At 43.4% G+C, this 21,263-nt stretch overlaps 1 protein-coding gene and 1 non-coding gene across 2 annotated transcripts in view; both read right to left on the reverse strand.

The window, feature by feature from the left end:
- Positions 1–21,263, reverse strand: part of Syap1 (synapse associated protein 1) — a 31,620-nt gene extending 10,357 nt beyond the window's left edge. The window contains exons 1-5 of the mRNA NM_025932.2: positions 20,870–21,263; positions 15,769–15,887; positions 15,481–15,547; positions 11,132–11,205; positions 5,316–5,455 (exon numbers count right to left, since the gene is read on the reverse strand). Of these exons, the coding sequence (NP_080208.2) occupies positions 5,316–5,455; positions 11,132–11,205; positions 15,481–15,547; positions 15,769–15,887; positions 20,870–21,086 (617 nt within the window). The 5' untranslated portion in view covers positions 21,087–21,263. The remainder of the gene's footprint in view (positions 1–5,315; positions 5,456–11,131; positions 11,206–15,480; positions 15,548–15,768; positions 15,888–20,869) is intronic.
- Positions 7,719–7,796, reverse strand: Mir3473a (microRNA 3473a). The gene has a single exon (NR_037311.1). It is a non-coding gene; the product is annotated as a microRNA 3473a (primary transcript).

Below are 21,263 nucleotides of genomic sequence, written 5' to 3' on the forward strand. Positions count from 1 at the left end.
AAAGAATCTAAGATCATGAGACATCAGGTGAAAACAAACGTCTTCACTTGAGAAATCAAAAAATGTTCTCTGGGAGGCTGAGGCAGAAGGATCCTGAGTTCAAGTCCAGCCTGGATTACATAGGAGACTGTCTCAAAACTAGTAGAAAAGCATCAATAAGAACAACAACAGGAGGCTAGACAGATGGGTCAGTGGTCAAGACCACTGCTGCTTGAGTTTGGTTCTTAGCACCCACACTGGGTAGACCTGTAATTCTAGGTCCCAAGGATCTGACGCCGTCTCCTGGACTCCCCCTTCAGGTAAGGAAGGGTACTTGCCATACAAACTTTGAGTTTGATCCCAGGACCCATGTAAAGACGGAAGTACAGTACGAATATACACACACAAATTGTGTGTGCATGCAAACACAAATAAATTTGGGTTACAAATGGTCTTTGTATTGCACTTCAAATCTTTCTAACTTTTCATTGTTTCAAAATACTAATTAAAAGAATTGATGCCGGACGTGGTGGCGCACACCTTTAGTCCCAGCACTTGGGAGGCAGAGGCAGGCGGATTTCTTCTGAGTTCGAGGCCAGCCTGGTCTATAGAGTGAGTTCCAGGACAGCCAGGGCTACACAGAGAAACCCTGTCTCAAAAAAAGCCAAAAAACAAACAAACAAACAAAAAACCAAAAGAAAAAAATTGACGACTGTTTTCTCCAATTATAATCTCTAGTTTGGAAGACAAACCTAACCCAAATCAGAAAGCGTAAACATCTGCAGACAGAGCAAAGCCTCTAGACTACTTGCTTACCCTGGCACACACAAAACTCTGGTTTCTAACTCCAGCATCATGTAAACTGGGTATAATGCCCTAAATCTATAATGCTAGAACTCCAGGGTGGAGGCAGGAGAATCACAATTTCAAGGTTCTCCTCCATTATATATAGCATTTCAGAACAACAACACTGGGTATGTGAGACCTTACTGCCAACCGACCACAGAAAACCCAAACCACCACAACCATGAAACCTCAAAGGCACAAGAAGAGAGAAAAAAAAGCAAGAGACACCCTCAACATAAAAGCAAAAACAGGCCATTATAAACAAATATAGGACTTCTAGACTTTTCTTCTCTGGGTGTCACACTGATCATCTGGGATACTCTTTCTGAAGAAAAACAGTCACTTCATTTAGAAAATGAAGAATTGGGCCTATATTTCAAAATGCACACGAGTATGTTAGCACTTCCCTGCGGTAGTCTGAACCCAGCCAGTGCACTGTGGCTGCATCACAGACACACCCTGAGGTCCTCTGATAGCAGGAGAGAAACCACCTGTTTTCCAGCCAAAGGCTGAGTGTTTCTCACAGGGGCTAGCCACAGGCTCCTAATGCCTCAGCAGTAGGATCTGCCACAAAAGCAGAAAAAGCAGTCTGGGAGCTACAGCTGTGCCCAATAGGGTTGTCAGAGGACCTTTTAGAACTTTACAATGACATCTGGAGTGAGTCTTTCCTAGAGGGCGATGCAGAAGTTTTCTGCAACATGCCTGCCTCTCTCCATCAGGGGGGAGGGAATCTGGCAAAGAAAACAGCCCAAATGTTTTGTTCATGAAAAGAGCAAACAGAGCCCATGAGTCACTACAGAGACATTGATACAACCCAAGGTTAGCTCATGTGGGATGATTTCACAGAGCTCAGAATTAAAAGTGGCCTTGAAGATACATATGCAGCCCAGTTCTTCACAACTTCAATATTTCTTTAGTCTGTAACACAAGCTTTGTCTGGAACTTACTATGAGGCCCCAACTGGCCTCAAACACGATAGCAGTCTTCTTGCCTCAGGCTCCTAAACACTCAGCTGCAACTCCCCTTTTACCTGGCTCTCACATTATGGCTTAAGACATTGGGAAAGGTAAGCAGGGCCAATTTTAGTTCTCCCAAGTCTCATAGTTTTCTTTCACCATGCAACCCCAAGGGCTTAACTCAGGCCCTCAATCTTGGCAGCAAGTGCCTTAAGCCACTGAATCATCGCACCAGGTCGAGGTAGATTTTTTTAAAAAATATTTTATGTGTATGGGTATTTTGCCTACATGTATGTATTATGTGCAGCACATGAATGCCTGTGCCCACAGAGGTCATAAAGAGCATCAGATCCCCTGGAAATTAGAGTTACAGAGGGTTGTGGGTCACTATGTAAGGCACTGGGAAACAAACCTGGGTCCCCTGGAAGAGCAGCCAGTGCTCTTATCCATTGAGTCATCTCTCCAGTCTTTCTTTTTTTTGGTTTTTCAAGACAGGGTTTCTCTGTGTAGCCCTGGCTGTCCTGGAACTCATCTTGTAGACTAGGCTGGCCTCGAACTCAGAAATCAACCTGCCTCTGCCTCCCAAGTGCTGGGATTAAAGGCGTGTGCCACCATGCCCCGCTCTCTCCAGTCTTTCAAGGTAGACTTTTTTATATAGGGTTTCCTCAATGAAAACACACACACACACACACACACACTTTTACACTTTCTCTCCCTGGCTGGCTTTCGACTGTATCCTAAGCCTCCTGAATACTGGGATCAGGGTACACAACCATGCCCAGTTAGAAATTATAATTGGTACCATCTGTCAGGACAGAATATGTGTTTTATTCATCCCTGCATTGTTTGAAACAATATATAAAAAAGTCAATTCTTAGGGTTTTGTAAGCATATGCAGCAGAGGAGTAGATAGAACATTTCTTTTTTTTTGTTTGTTTGTTTTTGTTTTTCGAGACAGGGTTTCTTTGTGTAGCCTTAGCTGTTCTAGAACTCACTCTGTAGACCAGGCTGGCCTTGAACTCAGAAATCTGCCTGCCTCTGCCTGGCAGCACATTTCTTTGTATCCTTAATTATAAATAGCTATGTTAGCCATAGTCTAAAGGCTGGTTGTCATGACTCATGTCTCCAATCTCAGCAGCTAGCACATGGAAGGCAGAAGCAGGAAGATCCCTAAAAAATTAAGGCTGCTAGACTGGTCAATAAATAACATAGTGAGTCTCAGGCAAGCCAGGGCAACTTGCTAAGAGACTGTCTCTAGTGGTTATGTGCCTGTAAACCAAGCTCTTGGGAGGTGAAGGTAGGATGATCAGAACTTCATGGTCATCTTCAACTACATACAGCATTTGAGGCCAATCTAGCTCAACAAAATTTGCCAAGTGACAATAAAACTTAATTTACCACCAGTATACTGATAGTTATAGAGAGAAGAGTTTCACTATAGAGGAAAACACAAAGAAAAGGTTCTATATCACTGGCTTCCTGAGGCTAGAATAACTTTGCTAAGGAAGTATTCTCATAAAGACAACAGACCCGAGCTGCCATAGGGTCCCAAGGACTAGGAAATACGTGCCAAAACCCCTATGTGGTTAGCTAAACATTAAATAATGAACATAAGCTAATGTATGATCCCTCTGAAAACAGCCCAGAAATCACAGAAGAGGAATTGCACAGATAAATCCTACAGAGATGGGAATAGGAGAAGGCAGGACTGAGGAAGTTGAAAAGTCAACATGCAAACAAAAATGTATTCTATGGAGTTGTGCTACCCATGGGATGAGTGACCTGCAAGAAGCAGGTCTGCTTACTGGGCAGGAGTTTGGACAGGCCCTGGAACAGAGGCCACAAGTGCTCATGAGGAGTGGGGAGATGGCTCTATTCTCTCCTACCTTCTGCCTTTCCTATGAGATCGGCCTAACAGTTTCCTATGTGGGAGACAGGCTCACCTGGTGCAGTTGAGGCTGGGGCTGTGATGCCATACTGAAGCTGTGGGGCACAGCCTACACACGAATTCGTGGCAGGCCAGGCCAGGCCAGGCCCTTGTGGTGTTGCCTGCAGCTGGCAAGGAGGTTGAAGAATCCTCTAGCGGGAAGCTACCTACTCACAGATAGTTAAGTCTCTCCAGCTGTAAAAGGCCATCTCAACATAAGGTGATTAAGTATCCTCATTACAGTGCCATTACTGCAGAAGGCAAGGGAATGGAGCCCATAACCCAGAAGGCAGAGCTCCAACCAGTTTCTGAGGAAAGTTTACAGAAAGAAGATATTTGAGAGAACTATAAATTGTACCCTTGGGGAATGGTAAAATTTTGCAACCATGAAATAAGGATTAAGGACACTCTAGAAGGGGGACACTCACAAAATAAAGAATACCAGATTTCGTTGTTTTTTAATTTTACTTTTTCTAGATAGGGTTTCACTGTATAGCCCAAGCTGTCCTCAAACTCATAGTGATTCTCGTGTCTCAACTTTCTAAATACTGGGATGACAAGTGCAAGTCATCATGGCCTGTCTTTGGCTTTGTTTAGAAACAGGCTCTCCCACTTATGACCTAGGCTGGCCTCTTACAACCCTCCTGCCTCTGCCTCCCAAGTACTAAAATTATAGTCTTGAGCCAAGCTCTGTTTTGAAAGCTGGCTTCAAAAATATAAACAAAATAATAGCAATGACAATCATCATCATCTTCTTCCCCTTCCCTCTGACTAAGCTTGAGAGCTCAGGCCTGTAAACCCACTCATGTAGGAGCCTGAGCAGGACTGAAAATTCAAGGCCTGCTGAGGATACACAGTGACTTCAAGGCCCAGCTAGGCAATCTAGTAAGACTCTGTCAAAAAGTCAAAAAGAGGTCCAGGGTTATACTTCAATGCTAAAACAATTGCTTGGCATGAGCCAAGTCCTAAATTCAATTTCCAGTACTGCAAACACAACAAAAACCCTCCAGGAAAGTCAGAGGGACACAAAGCCCCAGGGACGCTGCAGCAGGGAAGACTGCCCTCTGCTGGCAGACCAGTGACAAAGCATCACAGAATATTGCTTGCTTTGGAGCTTAAAGGGCACCTGGGATTTTATGAATTGGGATGGGCCTTTCTTTGGTTTAAAACAAAACAAAACAAAACAAAACAAAACAAAACAAGCAAGCACAGCTGTCGCAGAGCATGAATACAAGCCATGGGAGTTCAGGGAAAAGGCAAGCCTTTACAAACCCGATTTGATTTGGGTCTATTTGTTGTTTCTGATGGAAACATGTTCTACTGTTTAACTGGGCAAAAGAGCACATATCAACCTGACTTTCCTGCCAAGTCTGCCCTCTCCTTCCATTCTGGGCACGCAGTCAAGCTCACAGGGCCTCTGAAGGGCTGCAGGGCCTGTTTGGATGAACAGATAGTGTAGGGAGGGTTCTGGCCTTCATTCAGTGACTCTTCCCTAACATTATGCATATAACTAGAGCCCTTAGGAAAGTGAAATCACTATACTACTGTGAAATAGAAATTACCACTGCAGGAGTGAGCAGTGTTTCTTTAGAAAACATGGTGCTTACAGTTTAGGAACAAGGGCAAATCTCATCTTGCTTAGTAGCTCATCCTCTTGGAGCATGACCAGGGCAACAGGGTACATCTGATCAAAGTCAAAGTTAAACTGCACACCAGCTGGTGGGTCACGGAGGAAATTCCTCTTGTCCTGTGATGAGAAATGGAGGCAAAAACCATTAAAGGGGGTGTCTTAATTGCATTTTATGACAAAGTATCATGGATCGATATACTGAATTTTAACAGTCTTCAGTCACAAAGTCCACTGAGCTGTCACTGACTGGCCCACTTAAATGAGATAGGAGAACAATCCATCCTTTCATGTTTTTTTCTAACACTCACCTGGACAGAGGCTCCCAGGAAGCCAGACAGTTCACTCAGTTGATTGAAACAACATAGTTAAAAATCATATAAACATGTAATAATCATATAAACACCTTTAGGTTTAGAAACATTCTAACTCAAGGCCAAAACACAGTGTGGAACATGCCTGTAGTCCCACCACTTGGGCAGTAGAGGCCAGGGGGATTAGGACTTCAAAGTCAGCATCGTCTGTACAGAGGTTTGGAAGTCAGCCTGGGTTACATGAGACTGTCTCAAAAAGACAAAACCTAAGCTGGTGAGATCACTCAGTGGGTAAAGGTGTTTGTCACCATGCCTGATGATCTGAATTTAATCCCTAGGGTCTTTGGAATGAAAGCGAGGATATGGGCTGAAGTGATCGCTCAATGGTTAAGGAGCACTGGATGCTCTTCTGGAGGACCCAGGTCCCACTAAAATCACCCCCAGGGCAATTCCCAATGTCTGTAACTGCAGTTCTAGGTGATCCGACAACTTCTTCCAGCTTCCTCAGGCATTGCATCCAGACATGCAGGCAAAACATCCCTACACGGAAAATAAAAATTAAAAACCAGGCCAGGCAGTGGTGGCGCACGCCTTTAATCCCAGCACTTGGGAGGCAGAGGCAGACGGATTTCTGAGTTTGAGGCCAGCCTGGTCTACAGAGTGAGTTCCAGGACAGCCAGGGCTACACAGAGAAACCCTGTCTCGAAAAACCAAAAATGAAAATAAATAAATAAATACCAGAAACAAAGCAACAAAAAAAAGAAAGCCATCACCAGCAACATGAACCTCTGCAAAACATTCAGAAAAGCATGGAATTGAAGATCTGGGTATAGTATTGATGTCTGTAATCTCTGTACCTGGAAGGAGGATTAGAAATTTAGGGCCAGCAGCCTCTACTATAGAATGAGCTCAAGGCCAGCCTCAACAAAGTAAAACAACACAATACAACACAGAATCCTACTAGTTACAGATAATTTATGGTTCAATGTAACACTCCCTTGGGTCCCTATGTCTAATATATGTGGTGTCCCTGCTAGTGATGAAAAATCTTGGTTGTCAACATGACAACATCTGGAATCAACTAACACCCAAGCTGGCAGGCACTTCGGTGAGCAATTTTATGAATCAGACTATTTGAAGCAGAAAGACCCACCCTAAAACTGGCAGCCCACATATAAAGACACAAGAAAAACCTTCTTTTTGCCTGTTTGTCCTTACTCTCTACGGCAAATTCATCTATTCTGTTGCTGCAGCTGGTATTAAATAAAACTGCTTTAGGATTCCCATGTAGACTGAGACTAGCAGCTATCCAGGAATCTTCTGGGACTGTAGCACCAGACAGGGATTGCAGAGACATCCAGCCTTGTGGAGTAAATAACTACTAGATTTTCAAGCTTTACACTCAGACAGTTGTTGAACTATCTGAACCAGGCTAATACATCTACTTTCAATATGCATATTTACTCTGTCAGTTTTTTTTTCCTTGGTGTTTTTGAGACAGGGTTTCTCTGTGTAGCCCTGGCTGTCCTGGAACTCACTTTGTAGACCAGGCTGGCCTCGAACTCAGAAGAAATCTGCCTGCCTCTGCCTCCCAAGTGCTGGGACTAAAGGCGTGCGCTACCACGCCCAGCTCTGTCAGTTTTTTTAAAGGTTTATTTATTTAACGTATTGGAGTACACTGGTTGTAAGCCAGCCATGTGGTTGCTGGGATTTGAACTCAGGACCTCCGGAAGAGCAGTCAGTGTTCTTAACCACTGAGCCATCTCTTCAGCCCTATTCTGTTAGTTCTATGCCTTTAGAGAATCCAGCAGGTAAGATTTGCCATACGTAGGAAGGCAGGCAGTCCATACATTGTGATAGCTACCACTTTTTAAAAAATATCTTGTTTGATACATAAGGCAATTCACTTTAAAAAAAAAGTTATTTCTTTTTTTTATCTGAGTACACTATAGCTGTCTTCAGACACACAGTAGAAGAGTACATCGGATCCCACTACAGATGGCTGTGAGCCACCATGTGGTTGCTGAGAATTGAACTCAGGACCTCTGGAAGAGCAGTCAGTGCTCTTAACTGCTGAGCCATCTCTCCAGCTTAAGACAATTCACTTTTTAAAAATATTTTCTGGGCTGGTGAGATGGCTCAACAGGTAAGAGCACCCGACTGCTCTTCTGAAGGTCCTGAGTTCAAATCCCGGCAACCACATGGTGGCTCACAACCATCTGTAACGAGATCTGACTCCCTCTTCTGGTGTGTCTGAAGACAGCTACAGTGTACTTATTACATATAATAAAAAAATAAATAAATCTTTTTAAAAAAATATTTTCTTTCTTTTTTGTAGGTTTTTATGTGTATGGGTGTTTTGCCAACATCTATGCCTGTGCACAACATGTGTGGCTAGTAACTACAGAGGTCAGAACAGGGTGTCAGAGCCTGAGACTAGAACTTATGAATTGTTGTAAGCAGCCATGTGGGTGTTGGGAATCAAATCTGAATCCTCTGAAAGAGAACCCAGTGTTCTGAACCACTGACCAACTCTCCAGTCCTAAGTTTTTGTTTTAAAAACAGTCTCCTATAGCAAAGACTAGCCTTACATCCTCTATTGGAGGATAACCCTAAACTCTTGCTCCTCCTGACTGCTGGGATGACAAGCATGAAAGCCGACTTTCTTTTCTCACTCAAGGTCATGAACAACTTTCCAGCTCTAATGGCTATATTAAATGAGCACTAACTTACCATAACTTACTAAACCAGACCTGTTTCCAGAGTCATTTTAGTAGTTTCTAACTTTTTGAAAGAATTCTGAAAGCAGGGTATAGTGGCATACATCTGTCACTTGGGAGGCTAACACTGGAGGACTGCTTAGAATTTGAGACCAGACTGGGCTACACATTGAGTTCCAGAATAAGACCTTATTTTTTTTAAAAAAGGAGAGTCTGTATTCCTTTGTAAAGTGAACTTTAAATTAAAAAAATATATATTTATTATCATTATTGTGTGTGTTGGGGGGAGGTAGAGGCACACACCCCTGTGCCACAGTTTGTATGTAGAAGTGAGAGGACAACATAGGGGATTTGGTTCTTACTCCATTTTATGAGGGTTCAAAGGATTGTACTCAGGTATGAGTCAAGAATTTTCTTTGTTTTTTTTGTTTGTTTTGTTTTTGTTGTTGTTTTTGTTTTTTCGAGACAGGGTTTCTCTCCTGGCTAAGTCAAGAATTTTCTTAACCCACTGAAACATCTTGCTGGCTTATAAAATAATATCTTTAGAAGAAATTCCTAGAACTGGAGTTTTGACTCCATGAGTACAGTTATTTCAATGACCATTGCCCAGGCTTTCCTGTGGAGGAGGCAGAAGTCAAGGAAGACTCACAAATTTTTTTTTACTTATTTATTATATGTAAGTACAATGTAGCTGTCTTCAGACTCTCTAGAAGAGGGAGTCAGATCTTATTATGGGTGGTTGTGAGCCACCATGTGGTTGCTGGGATTTGAACTCAGGACCTCTGGAAGAGCAGTCAGAGCTCTTACCTGCTGAGCCATCTCGCCAGCCCGACTCACAAATTTTTACTAGAAAAAAAAATAGAGACGAGAGTGCTGCTGGTACAGTTCAGAGATAACAGAGCGCATGCATAAGCTATACAATCCACAAGGCAATCCTGAGTTCATTCCCTCAGGCCCAAAAGGGATGGAGGATAGGTTAAAGGAGAATGTTTGCGGGGCGGTGGTGGCGCACGCCTTTAATCCCAGCACTCGGGAGGCAGAGGCAGGTGGATTTCTTCTGAGTTCAAGGCCAGCCTGGTCTACAGAGTGAGTTCCAGGACAGCCAGGGCTACAGAGAGGAACCCTGTCTCGAAAAATCCAAAATAAATAAATAAATAAATAAATAACGGAAGTTGTGGACATTTGCCTCAGCAGTTAAAAACACTGGCTGCTCTTCCAGAGGATCTGGGTTTGATTCCCAGCACCCATAGAGAGGCTTGTAATCACCTGCAACTTCCATTCCAGGGATCCTACACCTTTTTTGGCCTACAAGTACATCAGGCACACATATGGCACATAGACATATATGCAGGCGTATAATACACATATAGATTAAAACAAAGCAAATATGGATTCATGAAGTCATATGCCATGCTCTGAGCTTTGATCAAGTTGGCCTTTGTTCTCTGAGACAGCATGGAGAAGTAAGGGTTAACATCATAGTCTCAGCCCCCTCAGTGTTCCAGAGGGGTAAAAGCACTAGCTATTATCATCTGCAACATTATTACTGGCTGCTTTGGCTATATTTCTTCAAGTCATGAGATAAAGTTTTGTGGGCCAGTAAATGGAATTCTGTCTTTATCAATGTCAACTGCCAACAAACATATGTAGGTAAACAGAAAATATGGAATATAATAATTCTATCCACAAGAGCTACTATAATACTGCACTAAAACTTCATATGCTACCATATCTCAAAATTATTAAATCATATAAAAGAACCTCTTCTTTTTATGAAACAGTCTCACCATATAGCCCAGCCTAACCTCAAGCTAGTGCCAATCTTCCTTCACCAGTCTCTGAGTACTAGGATTGCAAGTATAAGCCTCTATCTTTTTTGTTGTTGTTTTCCGTTTGTTTTTTGAGACAGGGATTCTCTATGTAGCCCTGGCTGTCCTGGAACTCACTCTGTAGACCAGGCTGGCCTTGAACTCAGAAATCCGCCTGCCTCTGCCTCCGAAGTGCTGGGATTAAAGGCATGCGCCACCACTGCCTGGACAGCCTCTATCTTTTTAAGGCTAAAACAATGATTTGGCGTAATAGGCTATACTTTAACATAAGGAAAAAAGAAAAGCATGCACTAACTGAAAGTTATCAGTGAGAAACTGTCAAATGACCGCACTCTTGCCTGAAGATCTAAACATTTTCTTCAGTGGTATAGCCATTGGTAAGTTGGACATGTTCCTGTAAATAATGTCTCACCCGTGATACTGTTCGCAATCCTAATGAAACTCACTGAGTCAACAACAACAAAGGCTAGGGATACAGCTTGGTGCTCAGGGATTTATGTTAAAAAAAAAGTGAGATGTAATGGTACATGCCTTTAATTCTAGCCAGCACTTAGGAGGCAAAGATAGGCAGATCTCTTAGTTCCATGCTAGCCTAGTCTACATAGTAAATTCTAGGATAGCCAGAGACCCTGTCTCAAACCAAACCAACCAACCAAAGTGTAAAAGCTAGGCATGGTAATATATATTTGTAACCTTAGTACTGGGGTAGCTCAAACAGATAGTTGTAGCCAGCCTAGTCTATGTAGTGGGAGTTTAAGGCCAGCCTAGGCTACATAGTGAAACCAGTCCCAAAAGACAAGATACTCAAACCCATACAAGAACACGTAAAAATTGGATATTAGACAAATTCAGCTAAAGATAAAGTCCTATGGACAGAGATGTAGCATGACAGGAGACAAGTGTTAAGTACACGGTTATTTACAGGGTACTTACAGCTGATAAAGCCAAAATCTGCTGTTGAATTGTCTCTTCATCATGACTCTCAACCCACGGAGGCACAGCTGCTTCTGCACAGGAGGAAAGCACAAAGCTTATAGGGACTACAAAAATAGCTCAGTGGTTGCGAGCACCTGCTGTTCTTGCAGAGAACCTGGATCCAGTTCCCAGCACCCACATGGCAGCTCATAATGCCAATATTAATTTCAGTTCCAGGGGATCCAATATACACTTCTGGCTTCTTCAGGCACTATATAGTTTTATCATAATCTGCATTTCAATAAACAAGGAAGGTTATTACAAGACCACAATTGCAATTTACCAATAAGATCCAAATATGGTTATTTAGTATAAATAACCACGCTCATTTTGTAAACTTTAGGCATGTATGCATTTGGCCAATAATCTACTTGAATGACATAGTACAGAAATCTGACAGCAATTTAATCAGATAATCAAACTTGATATCACTGGGCTCAGTGCATAAAAGACCTGAATTTGATGCCTGGGATCCACATGGTGGAAGAATCCTTTGACCTCCACTTGTACAAAGTGGTACACATGTGTGTATGTATGCACACATATACACAAAGAGTACGGGAGAAACAAACTGAGGATCCCTGAATATGTTATTTTGAAAAGGACAAAATACCAAGAATACACAATCTAATTCTAACCATGAGGAAATATCAAAGCTCAAATATACAAAAATAAATTAAGGGAAGAGCAGTCCACCCTCACTCAGTACTTGGAGGTGGAGTCAGGTAGACCAGAAATTCAAGGACGACCTCAGCTACATAGCAAATATGAGGCCAGTCAGGGCTGCCAAGAGCCTGTTCAAAAAAGACCAAGAAAGTGTCTTAGTTAGGGCTTCCGTTGCTGGGAAGAGACACAATGACCAAGGAAACTCTTATAAAGGACAACACTTAATTGCGGCTGGCTTACAGGTTCTGGTTTAGTCCAGTATCATCATGGCAGTATGCATGGCAGGAGCCAGGGAGGCATGGCACTGAAGGAGCTGAGAGCTCTACATATTTATCCAAAGGAAGCCAGGAGCAGACCATTTCCTGGCAGCTATGAGGAGTGTTGAGGTCTATGAGGGCGCCATCATCGCCTGGCTTAGAATCAAGATTTTTAATGCTTAATTAGCCAATCAGATTGTGTAACAACACAATTACAAGATGCCAATACAATAATTTCAGAACCAAATGATAATGATGAAGCTTTAACACAGGTATTCTAACCTTTTTTTTTTTTCCGAGGCAGGGTTTCTCTGTGTAGCCCTGGCTGTCCTGGAACTCACTCTGTAGACCAGGCTGGCCTTGAACTCAGAAATCCATCTGCCTCTGCCTCCCAAGTGCTGGGATTAAAGGCATACGCCACCACCTCCTGGCTGTATTCTAACCTTTTGATAACACCACGTCAGCCTCCATTCTGGTTTGCCCTCCCTTCCTCAGACCTCTCTCTCTGTGTCCTCAACTCCTTGCTCTGCCTCCCTTCTCCTGTCCAATCACAAGCCTCCCACTGCCCTAATGTGATTGGACAGGGAAAATTCTGCAACAGAGTGTGATGGTTCTTATATGCTTGTCCTAGGGAGTGGAACTATTAGGAGGTGTGGCCTTGTTGGAGTAGGTGTGTCACTGTGGGCATGAGCTTAAGACCCTCATTCTAGCGGCCTGGAAGCCAGTATTCTGCTAGCAGTCTTCATATAAAGATGTAGAACTCTCAGCTCAGCCTGTACCATGCCTACCTGGATGCTGTTATGCTCCAACCTTGATGATACTGGACTGAACCTCTGAACTAGCCAGCCCCAACTAAATGTTTTTATAAGAGTTGCCTTGAGGCCAGGTGTGGTGGCACACGCCTTAAATCCCAGCACTTGGGAGGCAGAGGCAGGTGGATTTCTGAGTTTGAGGCTAGCCTGGTCTTCAAAGTGAGTTCCAGGACAGCCAGAGCTATACAGAGAAACCCTGTCTCAAAAAACCAACAACAACAAAAAAAGAATTGCCTTGGTCATGATGTCTGTTTACAGCAGTAAAACCCTAAGGCAAGGAGGGTCTCAAAGCCCACCCCCATAGTGACACACTTCCACTAACAAGGCCACACCTCCTAATAGTGCCACTCCCTGGGCCAAACATATTCAGAACACTACAGAAAGGTTAAATCATTCCATATTAAAGAAGGCTAAGAGAAATGATAGAATATAGTATCATATCCTTAACTAGTTTTTGAACTTAACTAGATTCTGGGTAAAAATATTATAAAAAGACATCACTGGGTCAACTAGCAAAATTAATAAGTGTTAGAGTAATGTATTATAATTATATGTCTCTGGGCATAGTGGTACATGCCTGTAATTCTTGATCCTTGGGAAGCCGAGGCAAATAATTGCTTTAAGTTCTAGACAGCCTGGGCTACAGAGAGAAATGCTGTTTTAAAAAAAGCTGGGCATGAGGATCCATTTTAATCCACTTGGGAGGCAGAGGCAGGCAGTTCTCTGTTGTGGATAGCCCTGGGGCTAATTATATTTGATGTTAATTCTGTTCTCCTGTGAAAGGTTGTGAACTAGGAGTGAGTCAGCACTCAGGTGATTTCCTCTAAACCTGCTTCCTACCTTAACTTGTAAAATAAAAGAGAGCTGAGGATTGGGCAGATAAAAGGGAAGGTGGAGCTGAAGGTGAGGGAGAGAAGGAGGAGAAGCACCTGGTCTGGAGAGTCTGTAAGTATAAGGGGTCTCATAGATGTGGAAGATGGTAGTGTAGCGGTAGAGCTGCCCAATCCAGGTACACAGCATGTAATCATATTAACTGTGTTGTGTTTTCATTGCCAGGGCATATTTGGGTTGGAGATTTATAGCAACAGTTCTCTGTGTAGACCTCTGTCAAATGAAGGCCATCCTGAACTACACAATGAGTTCTAGGCCACCCCAAAACACATAGTACAACCCTAACTCAAAATAAAAGAAAGCTGAAGAGATAGTTTAGTGGTTTAGACTTCATGACTAGGGGGTAGAAGATGATGGCTCAGTGGTTAAAGCACTTGCTACTTTTCTGGGAAGACCCAGGTTTGATTGTCAGCACATAAGTAGCGACTCACAACTTCTGTAACTGCAGTTCCAGGGGACTCTGATACATTCTGACACCCTCAGGTGCCATACTACCCTTGCAGAGGACCCAAGGTTAAGTTCCTAGCTAGCATCCATTGTTAGGTGGCTCACACCCACCTATAATTCGGCTCCAAGGAACAAACCCTAACATACATATACATAATTAACAATAAAATAAATACTAAGATGATATACACCTAGCTGATTAGGAAGGGAACCTAGGCCTCCATTCAAGCAACCATTTGCTCCTTATAATAGACTCTAACTCCACTAACTCCCAACACGTGGCAACCCAGACCAATCCACTCTATAAAGAGGCAGTTCCCACGCATGCATCTTTCTACCATTGCCTCTCAAATGCTAGAGTTATAGGACCCAGCTAGGTTCATTTTTTTTTAATTTCTAATTTTCCTGTTTTGTTTTTAGACTAGGCCTTGTTAATCTAAACAGAGCTGGTCTCAAAACTCCTGGCAATCCTTTTGCCTTAGCCTCTTTAGTACTGGATCACAGGTGTGCACCACAAGGCTTAGCTTGGCTTTGGTTTTTGATTGACCCTCTTCTCTAACGTGTCTAAAAGACTGAATTCTCATTCATTCCTTCTCTCCCTCTCCCGCAACATGTGTTTGATTTTTTTTTTTTTGAGATAGGGTCTCTCTACATAAACTTGGTTGTTCTGGAACTCAACTATGTAGACCAGGGTGGCCTTGAACTCTCGTAGATTTATCTGCCTCTGCTTCCCAAGTGCTGGGATCAAAGGTATGCATTGCCACATCTGACTATTTCTTAATTTAAAAAGTGTTTTTCATTTTCATTTTGTACCCTAAGGTGGCCTGGGTTTACTATATAGCTCAGGCTGGGGTATAGCCTCAAACTCACAGCAATTCTTCTTTATCTTCTCAGATGCTGGGGTAACAGGTGTGAACCATTATACCTGGCCATATGTATACAATCTTTGGTGTCGAGGATCTAACCCAGGGCCTTGAATACACCGTGCACATGTTCCACCACTGGGCTCCACCCAAGTATTATACATTTTTATATTCTTAGTATAGTCTTAGTGCAGTCTTAGTATAGGTCTAGCACATGGTAGATGCTCAATACAATTTGGTAGGGAAGCTTGCCTAGAATGCCTAGCATGTGCAAGGACCTGGAGTTGATACACAGCACCACAAACAGACAGACACAGACACAGACACACACACACTCTTGGGTGAGAAAGTAGGACAAACCTACAACATACCTGACTTTTTTGTATTCTGTTCCTCAACAAATTTTTTCTGTTCTTTTTGAAAATCTCCTAAAATAGTCTGTTAAAAAGACACATGAAAAGCCAAATTACTTTGAAAGTTTACTATTAGGTAAGAATTACAGTCACTATACATTGTGTACATGTGTGAAATTGTCCAAGAATCAAAAAGCATTCTAAAAAAATTCTATCAGGACATTAGATTTTACTTGAGTTAAAGAGATGACCACAGTTGCCACTTACAACTTTTATATATTTCTTTTACAAGTTATCGAAGTGTACCTTGTCAAGGATATCATCTATTTTTCCTTCTTCCACGGATTTCTTGATTGTCTGAGCTGTTTCTGTAACAGATTCAGTTATCTTCTTTGTTGCAGCACTTGCAAAGTTATACAAATAATCTGTAAAGAAAAAAAGGGTCTGAGCTTCCTTCATCCAAGTCCAATGGGTTAACGCATCCTCACAGTGGTAGCCGCATGACCAGGTCATGCAAGCACCCTCTTGGATACCAAAATCTATACTTGCTCAGGTCCCTTTTGTAATAGTGGCACAACACGAAGCCGATGACTATTTGCCCATATAGTCCTGTGTGTGTTAAATCATCTTCACTGGGCCCCAATCTCCGGTCCTCATAGTTACATAGCTCTTAACCACTGAACCATCTATTTACTCCATACACCGTATTTTAATCTAAGGAAAACATTTGAAAACTGGCAAACTGGAGCTGGGTGGTGGCGGCACATGCTTTTAATCCCAGTACTTCAGAGACAGAGGCAGGTGGTTTGTTTGAGGCCAACCTGATCTACAGAGCGAGTTCCAGGACAGCCAGGGTCATGCAGAGAAACTAAACTATCTCAGAAGGGACAGAGACAGAGAGACAGACAGACAGAGCAAGAGCAAGGGGGGGGGGAGACTGGCAAACTGGCTCAGTATGTCGATACATGCCCTTAAACTGGCCGTTGGGAGGCAGATGGATTCCTTTGAATTCAAGACTAGCCTCTGTACATAGCTATTCCTAGGCCAGCCAGGGATACATATTAAGATTCTGTCACCCTCTGCAAAAAAAAAAAAGTAGGAGGGGGCTAGATGGCTTAGTGGGTAAAGAAACTTGTCACCAAGACAATGACTTCCATATGGTTGTAGGAGGGGCCCAACTCCTAAAAGTTGGACCCCAACTTGCACCTCTCATAGGCTCTCTTCATGGTCCCAAACATCAACTCCTTTGCATAACCCCTTCAGTCCTGGGCCATCAACTGCAAATGAGGCTGAACCTTTACCAGTGGCCTTCCATGGCCTCTCACAGTGCCAAGCCTCAAAACCAGTATCACCTCGGTGACTCTTACATATTACCAAATCCAGCTATAGCATGAGGTACAACCTTGGCTATCTCTGGAACATAGCTTCTTTTTGCTCAGAAAACACTTCCTAGAAGATTTCACGATGGTCTCTCCTTAATCACTGCTAATTTCTTAACTGCAGCTAACCAGCATTAGTTGTTCCAGTAGTCCCTTCTATTCTAGGCTCTAAAGCCAGAGCCATATGGTCAAAGCTGTGGAGTTCTTCTGCTTCCTGTGGCTGGAACATGATCCTCCTTATTATCTTACCAGCTTTCTGTTTTCAACTCCCTCAACTCCCTAAGCTTGGCTGTCCTGGATCTTGTTCTGTAGATTGTCCTTGAACTATCTGCATGGCTCTGTCTCCTGGGATTAAAGGTGTGTATCACCATGCCAGGATTTAAGCTTTTCTCTACTTGGAACTTGTCCTATACTAGGCTGGCCTTGAACTCAGAGATCTGCTTGGTTTTGTCTCCTGAAACTTAATGTGTACCACATGCTGGGTGGGATCTTGCCCCAAAGTCCCACTTCGTTAATCTGTTATCTTGTAGAACATAGGACTTATCTCCATTCTACTTCCTGGTACCTCTTTAATATGTGAACCATATATTTTATAGTTTTCCTTTCTAAGCTTGCTATGCTTGTTCAAAACACTCATGAGACAACCAGAGAACAAAGTCTCTGTTGGGCTTTTTTTGAGACTTCTTAATACAATCACTTAATACAAATCTCTTTACTTTAGCCTCAGTAGACTCTTCAGAAAAGAGCAAAGACCAGCCACATTCTTCACTAAAATATCACAAGAACAGTCTCTTGGCAACCTATTAAAATTCACCACTGAGAACTTTGGAGTCAGGTTTCCACAGTTCAAGTCACCCTCAGCAACAAAATCTTCCATATACCTACTAGGATAGCCCATTAAGCCCCACTGAAAGCATTTCACTGCTTTCCAAAGTCCCCAAATCCACATTCCTTTAAACAAAAGCATGGTCAGGTCTATCACAGCAATACCTCAGTCTCTGTCCAATACCAATCTTAGGGTTTTAGAGCTGTGAATTGAAACCATTACCAAGGCAACTCTTAGAAGGATGCCATCTAATTGGGTCTGGTTTACAGGTTCAGAGGTCTATTATCATCAAGCCAGGAGCATGGTAGTGACCAGGCAAACATGGGGCTGGAGGAGCTAAGAGTGCCACCTCTTGTTCAGAAGGCAGCTAGCAGAAGACTGGCTTCCAGGCAGCTAGGATGAGGGTTATTAAAGCCAATATCCACAGTGACACACCTACTCCAACAAGGGCACACCTCCTAGTAGTGCCACTCCCTGGGCCAAGCACATTCAAACCACACTACTAAACAGGAAGTACTTAGCATCCCTGAAGGTAAGGATTCAACAAATGTTTGCTTAACAAATGGAACTTTCAGTGAATTCCAGTAGATTTCAAAGGTCTAAAGAAACTACTTACTGGGAATCAAGTTCAGAGATACTTCAATTTTTAAAACACAGGTAGGAAGCAGGCTTGGTATGGCTAAATTTGCTGTTCAGTGAATATTCTTGGGAGGTGGAAGCAGGAGTTCAAGTCCGCCTTAGCTATGTAGGAAGTTTGAGGCTAGCCTTGGGATACACCCCAAAACCAAAAAAACAAACCCCAAAACCCAGAACCAAGCCCAAACAACAAAACCGTAAAACCAAACTAAGAAAAGTCCACAAATAGATCTTAGAGAAAAAAAAAACTTGTTTTAGGGCCAATATGAAGAAAATTAAAACATCTCTAGTAATTTCTCTCGCCTCTCTAAACACTTTTGACATTTTCCTAAAGTCACATATATTACAGAAGCAAGCAAGAGCTTTCATTTATCCTGGAACTTTACCAAACAATTTCTTCTGGCAGTGGGGGAGTTCCATCTAAACTCACTTTCTTCAAACATCAAGACAATCTGGTAAAGAACAAACAAAAACCACTACCAAAAGAGAAACCCTGGAGAAACTTATGAAGAAAGATGGCAGGAGATACTGCTCAGAGGCCTAGCATATGTGTGGCCCTAAGTTCTTCAGTCTTGGAAAAAAAAAAGTCAAGGAAATTTTAGCCAGGCATAATGGTGTCCACCTTAGCATTTGGGAGGCACAAACAGGAGAATCAGAAGTTTCTTGTTTTTACAGGTAAGGTCTAGGTTGTCAAGGCTGGCCTTGAACTCACATTCCAAGCAGGTCTAGATCCAGAGAGCCTCCTGCCTCAGCTTCTTAAATAGCTAGGATTGCTGGCTTGGTATGTGTGACAGAGGGGCGGAGAAGATTCTTTGTGTAATCCTGGCTGTCCTGGAACCAACTCTGTAGACCTGATCTGCCAGCATCTGCCTCCCAAGTGCTGGGATTAAGGGCAAGAGCCACTATCACCTGGCCAGCTTTTTTGTTTTTTGTCTCATGTGGCCTTGAACTGCTGCTGATCTTCCTAAGACCCCAAAATACTGGGGTTACAGGCCTATGTCACCACCATACTTGACTTTTATCCCACGTTAATCTATCCCAACTACACTACAACCTCTGCTCCAGTGAACCCTTCTCACATTCCTTAAATATTCCAAATCTACTCTTTCCCAATTTTCTAAGCTGCAAATAGTCATCCTCTTTTTCTAGTGATTTCATGGTATCACACTAAGTTTTATTTTCCTTGTCCAGTCTTCGGGAGTCTTGGCTGAGATAATGTACTGTTAAAATTTGATACTGTGGCTATTTCCCCTATGCCTCTAACTTACAGTCAAACATTTTGAACAATAGGACCTTTCCTGCTGAAGTCTGTGCGTCTTTGTTCTTTGACACCCTTAATTGACTTGATAAGTCCTTAAAACTTTCAAAATTTCGTGGCTGTGTGGTGGTGAGCTCCAGTAATCGGGAGAGAGGAAGGAGGGCTGGGTTCAAGGCCAGCCTTGGCCATATGAATTTGAAGCCAGCTTTGGCTATCTCAAAAAGAACAAAAAGCCTCACAAAATTTAGTAGATATTTTTGTTGCAATTCTCTTATGTTTACTTCTGCTTAGGGCCCACCTCCCCCCAAATCACATTCTTTAACTATGTAAGCCTGCCAAAGTCTCTCGAGAATTAATACAGCAGGTATTTATATTCTTAAGAACTACTGTTTGTTCAACTGGATAATAAAATTGGAAAGTGAAATCAGGTAGATTTTTGGCTCAAAATCTACTTGTACTACTATCAGTAAAACGCTGGACTTGTTTCCCCAACCCCTTGGGGATTGTGAATAGATGAAATGAGGGATTTATTATTCACCAAAGATCTAGCACTGGAACTTGAGTATAGCAGACAATTGGCACCTTCTTTCCCACCTTAAGGGAAAAAGGTCCTGCTGAAAGGGGAAAAGAAAAAAAAATACTGATCGCGAAGCGACAGGGAAGCAGAGGTGAGAGGATCAAGGTCATCCTTGACTTTATGGCAAGTTCGAAACCATCTAGGGCTGATTGAGACCCTGCTTCAAAAAAATCAAAAGAAGGCATGAATGACTATGGCTCGAGTAACTTTTTTTTTGGACAGGGTTTCTCTGTATAGCCCTGGCTGTCCTGGAACTCACTCTGTAGACCAGGCTGGCCTCGAACTCAGAAATCTGCCTGCCTCTGTCTCCTGAGTACTGGGATTAAAGGCGTGAGCCACCACCACGGCTCGAGTAACTTAACGAAGTTACTTTAGACAATACCTTTCAGTCCTTTCTTGGGACAAAAGGCATTTTTCTAAACCAATTCTAGCTGGGAGTCAGAGTTGGAGATTCAAATGAACGTTTTCAAGTTGAACAAACCGAATTCCTTGTCAAAACCCTGAAGACAGCAGCACACTGATCGCTTTCCGGCTTCCCAAGTTTACAAACTTTGCAGGAAAGCGACAAGTCCTTAGGCACGTCGAGGAGATGAAGTGACTGCTTGGTGAACTTTGGCGTTGTCCAGCTCCTTAGCCAACTAGCCCATGTCAGAGAGGACCGTCCCCCTCCTCGTACATCAACATCCCCGCGTCCCCTCCCAGTCCACTCTCAGGTCCCAGAGAGAACTCACTGCCAAGGCCTTTGGCCTGGTGGAGGAACTGTGGGTCCTCCGTCGGCGGCTGCTGCTGCTGCTCCTCAGTGGGCTCCACGGGCCGCTCGGGGCTCTCCTCAGAAGGCGCGGCTCCCGCGGACAGCTTGTCCCCGTCCCGGCTGGGAGGCTCTTCTCCCTCCGCCGCCGCCCCCTCGGGCGGCTTCAAGCCCAGCCAACTGCTCAACCCTCCGAACATCCCGCCCGCGGGGTCACCGCCGCCTCTGCCGCGGTCCCCTCGCCCAAGAGCCCTGGCACCCTTAACCACTGGCTGATCCGACTCCGCTGGTCTTCGAGGGAGACTGACCGGAACCGGAGACCTCCCGAAGCTTGGCCCACCCTCTCTGACGGCGGCTCAGCTGGCCGCGCATGCGTC

The sequence above is a fragment of the Mus musculus genome, chromosome X (genome assembly GCF_000001635.26).
Source record: "Mus musculus strain C57BL/6J chromosome X, GRCm38.p6 C57BL/6J".
Taxonomy (NCBI): Eukaryota; Metazoa; Chordata; class Mammalia; order Rodentia; family Muridae; genus Mus; species Mus musculus.